A 9,460-nucleotide genomic window follows, 5' to 3' on the forward strand; every position below is an offset into this window, starting at 1 on the left:
ATTTTATATATATATATATATATAAAAAATACGTAGAGTGGATGAAAGTAATAATAATTATGCATTTATGTTAAATGATACTTAATGAACCACATATGTGATATTAAGAGATGAAAACAACACATGTGAAATAATTCTATATATATATATATATATATATATATATATATATATAATGACGTCATCCGGGTCAAACACCGGTCTGCCCTTCCAGATCAGTCTGACATTTAACCTAGTAAGGTGTCTAAGTCGATGTCTAGGCCAGGTCTGAAAAGATTGTTATTGATGAACGTCTATTAATATATTGGTTTAATTAGTCATTATCAAAAAAAATTAAATTAATTAAAGTTTAAACAATTGTTTTCCAAATCGATCGAATATTTCCCAATGGGCTAAAGATCTGGAAAACTTGTGGTAAAGATAAAAGATGGCATTCCTTTACATTTTGCTTTATTGGGACAAGATACAGCTAAAAGTGACAAAAATGTGACGAGTGTTCATAGATTGTGCGGGCGTTTGAAGATATTGAAAGTCGTTTAGATCACTTAATATTTGTGGTATGGTGCATCAGGTGGTTGTGCCGGTCCATGGGTGATCGTTTGTGTGTCGTTCTTTCTAGACTCTCTATACCCCTTTTTCTATTTTTCTATTTTGACCCATGTGTTTATCATGCTGTTTTTATCTTGTAGTTTCGTGTCTACTTTTGTGACTCTATTGTAATAGGTCGTGTTTCGTTCTCTCTAATTTCTTGTCGTTATTGAATAAAAAAATATTAAAGTTCGTGATCGGTATTAACAGTGTCGCCTCCACTTTATATATATAATTAACATGAAACAAAATTAAGTGAAAAGTAATGCATATACATAGTAACACTTAGGTCATGATATTGCTATTAACAAATTTTACCTAGGTTAAACTGACTTAATAGGGTGAACAGAAATATCTGACGGAATTAGTCATCTGTGCTGAAATGACTAGAAAAATACAAACGACAATATGTCAAACATAAAAAACAAACTTTTTGATGAAAGTGGCAATTTTAGCCGGAACACAAATCAGACTTAAGTTTTTAATATATTACAAATAAATCATATACAAATTTAAATATAAATATTAAGTTGTCATCACATCCTCATGTTGGGTATCCTAGTTTTCATACAACCTTAAAGCATTCTCATTCCGTCCTTTATCCCTATTTATATAATTACACTAAAAAACACTCTATTTCTCTCTCTTTTTTAATTAAATAATATTTTTTATACTTTTATCATTACAGTTTTCTTTCTACTCTACTCACAATCAATTCAACAATTATTAAAAAACAAATATGGGCAAACAAAGTTTTCCCCAAATTTACAATAGTTATCGCAATTCATAGAAAAAAAAGGGTGTATGATTACTAGATTAAGATGTATGAAGAAAATGTTCTTTTGACTCACAATCAATTCAACCATTATTAAAAAATAAATATGGGCAAACAAAGTTTTCCCCGAATTTACAATAGTTATCGCAATTCATAGGGAAAAAAGGGAGTATGATTACTAGATTAAGATGTATGAAGAAAATGTTCTTTTGTATGGTTTTCACGTTCTCTCAACTACTTTTGATGAAAACCATGAATCAAATCGTTAACTACAGCTTCGAGAAACGACAATCGAACCGTTCTGATTTTACGGTTTGATTCACCCACTTTAAACCAATTACATATATGTACTTTTTTTTCAAAGATAATTATTAGTTTATATAAAAAAATGTATAATTGTAAAGATGAAAAGAAAAAAGATATAGAAAAATGGTAAAGGTTAAACTGGCGGATCTGAAAGTAAGTATATTTGCCGTTTTTGTACTTCCTTAACAACATATTTAAACTGATTGATATCTGTCTGTATTTATTTACTGCTGCTTTGCGTGTATCTATCTATCTATACATATATATATATATATATAAAGCCAGCAGTCATAAACTGCACCTTCTTCTTCTTCCCTTCAACTTGTGCAGGTAACCAAATCCTCCTTCCTTCCTTCTTTCTTCATCACGCAATCAACAACTACTACTATTATTATTATTATTATTAATCATCTTCAATTATTATTCATCAATTTCATCACTAACTGTTGCTTGATTTCATTCTTCTTTGCATTTCCCCCAATTTAGTTGCCGTTTGTATCAACATCTGTTCGTATTATTATTATTATTATTGCTGGATAGGATTTCAGAATATCGGATATCAGATGTGTGGATTTGATGAATACTGTCCTATCTGTTTTGCTTAATTGAATTGGATGATCTAGGGTTTTCATTTGATTGATCGGATTATCAATAAGTTGTTTTGATTATAAAGTTGCAACCTTTAGGGTTTATGAAATGTTGAATTGGAATTTGGAAGATTGTTTTGATGAATTAGGGTTTTCATTTGAAATTGATTTACCATTTGTAACGGATCATCGTTTTTGTTGCATACGATTTCAGATCAACGGATATCAGATGTGTTACTGTTTATATTAATATTGGTTTTTGTTTCATGTTATTGATCAATTGAATTGGATGACTCTTTTGATGATCTAGGGGGGTTGGGTTTTCATTTGAAATTGCTGTTGTTTTACTCGTCTATTGCTGATTCTGTTCATCATTTTTTTTTCTTTTTAGTTCTGGAGTGGTTACTTATCGCAATTGGTAGTATCGGTGAAATGGTATTGATCGGATTATGATATCCAACTTTTGTGTTGATTAGGGTTTATGAATGTTGAAATGATATTGATAAGATGTTATCAATTGAATTGGAAGATTGGTTTGATGATTTACGGCTTTGATTAAAATTGATATACCGTTAGTAACGGGTCATCGTTTTTGGCTGACCTTATTATTGGTGATTTTCTTATAATTATTTTCTAATTTGATTCTGTAGTGTTACTCATAACAATTCATAGTATTGATGAAATGTCAAAATGATATTGATCGGATGATTCGGATAATGAAATGTCAAAATGATATGGTGTTCATACATCATATCAACTTGTTACCTTTTTCAAATTTTGAAAGTTCAAATGTGATATCTTATGATTATTATTATTTTCCCAAAAAGATTGTTGTGCTAATTAGTCTTCATTTTGGTTATGTAGTGTTACTCATAACAATTCATCATAGTATTGATGAAATTTAATAATGATATTTATGACACGAAACCACAATTTTGTTAGTGTTTATATCAAGTTGTGTCCTTTTTTGGATTTTGGAAGTTAATATGTGACATCTTATTTCCTTTTTAAAAACATGTTTTGCCAATACCCTTCATGTTGGTTACATAGCGTTACTCATAGCAATTCCCCACAGTATCGATGAAATGTGATAATGATATTGATCAGATCAGAGTATGAAGTCAAACTTTGTTTTGATTATGTTTATATCAAGTTGCAACCTTTTTGGATTTTGAAAGTTAAAATGTGATCTTATTTCCTTTCTCATAGATTGGTGTGCTAATATTTCTCAATTAGGAGATCCTTAACAAGTATTATGTGGCTGTCTTGATTGCTGTTTAGATCTTATTTATATACTAACTATTTACATATCGTGATTGCTGTCTTTGTTCTTATTGGTGAAAGAACAGATGGCAAGAAGCAGGGTTGGGATCAAGGGAAGTAATAAAGGAAGGATTAAACAAAGAGATTCAGATTCAGATGAGTCGGATGAGGAGTATAAGGTGACTGATGATGAGGATCTTGATGAGTCAGATGAATGTTATTCTTTCGATGGCGAGGAATCAGAAGAGATATCGGCTGGCCTGGGAAAGTCAAGGAGAGTTTGTAGATCAAGAAGTACTAGAAGAAGTTCTTCAGGTAAAAAGGGAAATAGGGTTATGAAGCCTCGGAAAAGGAGAAAGATCTCTTATGTAGAAGATGAGGATGATGATGCCGATTTTATGTCGTTTGATAGGGACACTAATCAGGTAAATAAGCATAGGGAAAAGAAGAGGGTTTCATATTCAGAAGACGACGATGAGGAGGATGATGATGATGCAGATTTTATGTCTATGGACAGGAAAGCTAACCGGGTAAATAAACTTAGAGGAAAGAAGAGGGTTTCTTTTACAGAAGATGATGATAATGATGACGTTGGTGTTGATGATGAAGATGATGAAGAATTTGTGTTTTCAGGTAGAAACAGAAAACAGAGACGGAAGCCTCGGGAAAAAAAGAGGGTTTCGTATACAGAACAGGAAGATGATGGTGATGATGACGATGAGGATGTGTTTTCAGGTAGGAACAGAAAACAAAGAAACAAGCATCGGGAAAATAAGAGGGTTGTATATACAGAAGAAGATGATGATGATGATGATGATGATGATGATGATGATGATGCTGATGAAGATAATCTAATGTCTTTTGATAGAGAAGCTGATCAGGTAAACAAGCCTTTAGACAGTAGGGTTTCATATACAGAAGTGGATGATGGTGGTGGTGATTTTGGAAATGATGGTGTTGGTGGTGGTAATGATGGCAATAGTGGTGATGATGATGGTGGTGATGGTGAAGAGGACTATAAAGAATTTGGGTTTTCAGGTAGAAACAGAAGGCAGAGAACAAAGCCTCGGGAAAAGAAGACGGTTGTATACACAGATGATGATGATGATGATGATGATGATGATGATGATGATGATGATGATGATGATGAGGCGGAGGTCGGTGGTGAAGATGATGCAGATTTTATGTCTTCAGATAGGAAAGCTAAACAGATAAAGAAGCCTAGAGCAATGAAGAGGGATTCTTATCCAGAAATGTTGGATGATGAAGATGATGATGATGATGATGATGATGTTTATCATGATGACGATGAAGATCTTGAAGAGGATGAGGACGACTATGAAGAATTTGTTGCTTCAGGTAGAAAGAGAAACCAAAGAAAAAAGCCTCAAGAAAAGAAGGTTGTATATACAGAAGATGGCGAGGATGATGATAATGATGACGATGATGATTTTATGTATTCAGGTAGGAAAGTAAACCAAAGAAAGAATACTCACGGGAAGAGTGAAGTTTCATACACAGAAGAAGAAGAAGAAGAAGAAGAAGACAATGATAATGATGATGATTTAGAGTTTATGTCAACAAGTAGAAAGAGAAACCAGATAAATAAGCGTCGGGAAAAGAAGATAGTCTCTTACAAAGAAGACAATCAAGAAGAAGAAGAAGACGAAAACGATGCAGAATTTAAGCTAAGCGAGAGTGATTTCGTTGACGACGAAGACGAAGCTCCGAAGACAAAGAAAAACAAGATAGTTAAGTCTCATTCACATAAAAAGACTGTTTGTGGAGCACAAAAAAAGACCAAAAAACCTAAACAAAAAAATCACAACAAAACCAAGACAGAAAACCGAAGCAAGACCACTAAAAGACGTAAAAAGAAGCCAGATTGGCAAAAATCGAAGGCAGAATCTGAATCCGATTCGGATTTTGTTAATTCTGCATCATCTGATCACGAGTACACAATCTCAGAAGAAGAAAGAGAGCAAATGAGAGAAGCTAGGGTTTACTGTGCCAATTTAAGAGCTAAATTGAGAAACCAAGAAAAGCAACCGGCATATGAACAAAAGAAGTATCCAATACGAAAAGGTAAAGAGAAGATTGAAGACATGAAAGACGACATAGGAAAACAGGTTTGTGGAATTTGTTTATCAGAGGAACAAAAGAGAACCATGAGAGGTGTTTTAAACTGCTGTCGCCATTATTTCTGCTTTTTGTGCATTATGGAATGGTCAAAGGTTGAATCACGTTGCCCTCTTTGCAAGCAAAGGTTTACAACAATAACAAAAGCTGCAAAGTCAGACACAGGGTTTGACTTACGGACCGTCGTCGTACCCGTTCCCGAGTGCGACCAGGTTTGTTTTCTGTTAATACTAATCTGGTAATCCTAACTCTTGCATTACAATTAAGGGTGTGAACGAACCCATAATAGGTTGTTTGATAAACGAGCCCGAGCCTGAGCTTCAGTTATTGAGCTCAAGCTGGCTCGCGAGTCTAAACGAGCATGGAACTCATATTACAGCTAGGGGTGTGCATGAAACCGGGAACATCGATCTGTAATGGAAAAACCGAAACCAAACAAAAACTGGCAGTTTGGATTTTTGTTTTCGTAAAAACCAAACTTTAGGTTTAGTTTCGGTCGTGCATATAACCATGCTAAAAAATGAACCGAATTTATGGGTTTTCACTTGTAATTTTGTATTTTAAGCAGTTTCTAGAATTTAATAAATAGTGTTAACCTGAATGTATAATAGTCAATCAATCAATTATTAGTTAACAAAAAGATTTAGATCAAACTTATTTTGGGCCTTTTTTTTGGCCCAAATATTTTGCACCCTAATGGTAAAACCGAAAAAAAGTGAAACCAAATCAAACCCAAACTGAAAAAAACGCAACTGAATGGTTGTCAAAAACACCAAAAAACGAATTTTCAGCTTTTGGTTTGTTTTGAGCCCACAACCGACCCATGCACAACCCTATATAAAAGTATGATAAAAATAACTAAATAATATATATTATTTTATATATACAAATTATAATGAAAATATGTATTAAAATAGTTATAAATGTATATAAATTAATTAAATATAGCTCAAGCCGCGCTCTCGCTCTCGGATGTGAAACCAGCCTATAGACAAGCTCGGGCTCGTCTCGTTTACGCCCCTAGTTACAATCAAGTTTAATTTCTTTACCATTTATAACCTTTTTACAGGTTTATCAACCATCAGAGGAAGAACTAAGGGGATACCTCGATCCATACGAAAGTGTAATGTGCACCGAATGCCATAACGGCGGAGACGACGCTTTAATGCTATTATGTGACATATGCGACTCATCCGCACACACTTTTTGTGTTGGGTTAGGTCGCGAAGTACCGGAAGGAAACTGGTACTGTGACGGTTGCAGACCAACTGTTTTTGGAACCATAAATTCAGACCTGCCATCATCATCTCCAATCACTGGTGGTTTTGATCTTAATGAGTTATATGTGCCCGAAACACCATTAGCACAACAAACTAGGGTTCATTCTGAACCTAACCCTGGTTCTGTTGGAGCGGTTGCAACTACATTAAGAGATAGACGAAGATTACATCGTCAGATGCATCATAGATTATTGAATAATAATAGTAGTAATAGAATGAGTGATTTAAGTGGTAGAACGAGTGGACCGTCAGGTTCGTCTTCGGGGATTAGGTTGTTTGGGTCTCAACTTGGTGAAGCTCGGGCTTCGGTTTCTCAAAATGATCATGTTTTTACTTCAGTGCATGATTCTAGTAACTTTTATTCGATGCCAGATCAGTTTTCGGTACAAGGGCAGGGTTCAAATTTGGCTTCTGCTGATGTGGCATTGCAAGATCAGATCGTTGGGTTGTGCAACGATCCGCCCGTGCATTAACAGATTTACAGATCAAGCATTAGAGAGGTGAGTCGAGGTAGTCACTATTCGAATCAAACTCGAAAATTCTAACCGAATTCAAATAAGAAATTTGAATTCGAGTCTTGTGTTATTCGAATCGAATTTGAATTTAAATATATCAAACCGATTCGACTCGAATAATCTGAATTCTCATTATATTTGTATAGTATATGAGCTTTTGGGTTCTCGCTAAGTTTTTTATTTAATATTATATACGATTTTATATTAACTTAGAAAACATTTATATGCTTTTGATTTTTTTTTGTTTATCTTTTTCACTTTGGTTTATTCCAGATTTCCAATAGATCCATATTTGATTAATGCTTATTTTAATTGGTTTTTTTGAATTTTATGCGAATCTGAATTCAGTTTTAAAATTTTCAAATTCGATTAACACCTACTGTTGACTTGGTACAGTTTAAAGAAAATCATTTGGTTTTAAAAAAGTTATTTAAAATTAAAAATTAAAATACATGAGTTTATTGTATTATTTGTAATCGTATATAACTTGTTTGAGAATGGAAATTGTATCTTGGTGCAGGTTATCGGACCCTCAAGAACATGGCAAGGCGATCTTCGTGCAATATATTAACTGCCGGCGGCCGGGTTGTTACAGGGGTGGTCTCGGTAAGCTTGCTGATAAGTGATTGATTCTAAAATTATTTTTCTGTTTATCATTTACCATTCTTACAATTTTCTGATGCAATTAAACCGTCATGATTGTAAAAAAGTTTGTTGGAGGAAGTATTATGCTTTTCCAAAAGGAAAAAGAAAAATGTTACTTTGTTCAATAAGGGTACAAAGTTTATGTGCAAACTTGTTTTGATGTGGATTGAATATAAGCATTAGGCATTAGCTATGCTTTGAAGCTAGAGTATATGACCACTTGTTCAAAGTATACATAAACAATGTAATTATAACAAAACTCGTTTTTAAATAGATATAAGACTATTTCAGATGCTAACTGTCACGTCATCTGCCACATACATAAATAATTTTTATATAGATCCTTAAAAGCCTTAATTTATTTTCAACCCTACAAATATTCTTACCTTCTTTAATTTTCACTTCATCATCCACCTATTACAAACAACATTTATATAAAAGTTTTTTGAGTTAAGTGTCATTTTAGTACCCGTGGTTTGTTCAATTACGCAACTTTAATACCGTTTTTGAATTTATTGCAAATGGCTACCTCTGTTTTCTAAAACTTGCTATTTTAGTACTTTTTTCTAACCTCGTCTATTTTCGTTCGTTAAGTCAAGGGTAATTTGATAACTTTATTATTTTTCTTATTTGTTAATTTTCTTTTAATCTAATTCTCTTTCTCCTCTCTCTTTCTATTTCTATATTATCTTCTTTTCCTCTATTTATACTCTTTATACATCAGTACCAAAATCACACATTAAGATCCATCTTCTTGTATGTACCCACAGCAATAATCATTGCAAAAAATTACCATAATAATTTTGATACATGTCTGAGATAAAACGGGCATCACCCCGAAGGTCAACCACCATTGTTATTCATCTACCACTGCCGGTGAACTACCAATGGTTAACCCCCACTGCACCATGCCGCAATAACCACCTCAATCGTAGCCGCCACAAAACTATGCCATGCCACCACCACAACCGCCGCCGTCGCCACACCCCTCTCCTTCCCGTCGTCTTACCCTATTTATCCTATGTACATATTTGGAAGAACGCAACTCCAATTCTTCATCTTGGAGGGGATTTATAGTGTTAATGATGGTGCAAATCCAAAGCCATTGATTTGGGTGGAATCAGGGGTTTCTAATGTTATTGGATATTAACAGCAACATAAGGGTTTTGAAAGTTTTACACACCGGATAAGTCAAAATTTGGTCAGGTCTAAGAACACAAATAGGAGCTTAGGATTACGGGATTCGATGGATCTAAATCCCTTCATGATGGCCGGTTTAGGGATTTTGTGAGGGAGGGGGCGGTGGTGATGTTTAAATAAAAGGGGTTAGGTGATGAAAGGAAAAAAAAATAAAATAAAGTA

At 33.8% G+C, this 9,460-nt stretch overlaps 1 protein-coding gene across 2 annotated transcripts; it reads left to right on the forward strand.

Moving 5' to 3' along the window:
- The first annotated feature begins 1,895 nt into the window (after positions 1-1,895).
- Positions 1,896-8,176, forward strand: LOC143587053 (uncharacterized). Of its 2 annotated transcripts, XM_077068449.1 has the most exons (4): positions 1,896-1,999; positions 3,606-5,870; positions 6,728-7,438; positions 7,974-8,176. In XM_077068449.1, exons 2-3 carry the CDS (start codon positions 3,606-3,608, stop codon positions 7,409-7,411), a joined length of 2,949 nt encoding a protein of 982 aa, XP_076924564.1. In that variant the 5' UTR covers positions 1,896-1,999; the 3' UTR covers positions 7,412-7,438; positions 7,974-8,176. The 2 variants fall into 2 exon arrangements, with proteins under 2 accessions (XP_076924564.1, XP_076924563.1); XM_077068448.1 differs by lacking the exon at positions 1,896-1,999 and having other exon boundaries at positions 3,482-5,870.
- Positions 8,177-9,460: the final 1,284 nt, after the last annotated feature.

Source organism: Bidens hawaiensis, unplaced genomic scaffold (genome assembly GCF_021521415.1).
Source record: "Bidens hawaiensis isolate Kalapana, Puna unplaced genomic scaffold, B.hawaiensis_p1.1 tig00035109_1, whole genome shotgun sequence".
NCBI classification, from domain to species: domain Eukaryota; kingdom Viridiplantae; phylum Streptophyta; class Magnoliopsida; order Asterales; family Asteraceae; genus Bidens; species Bidens hawaiensis.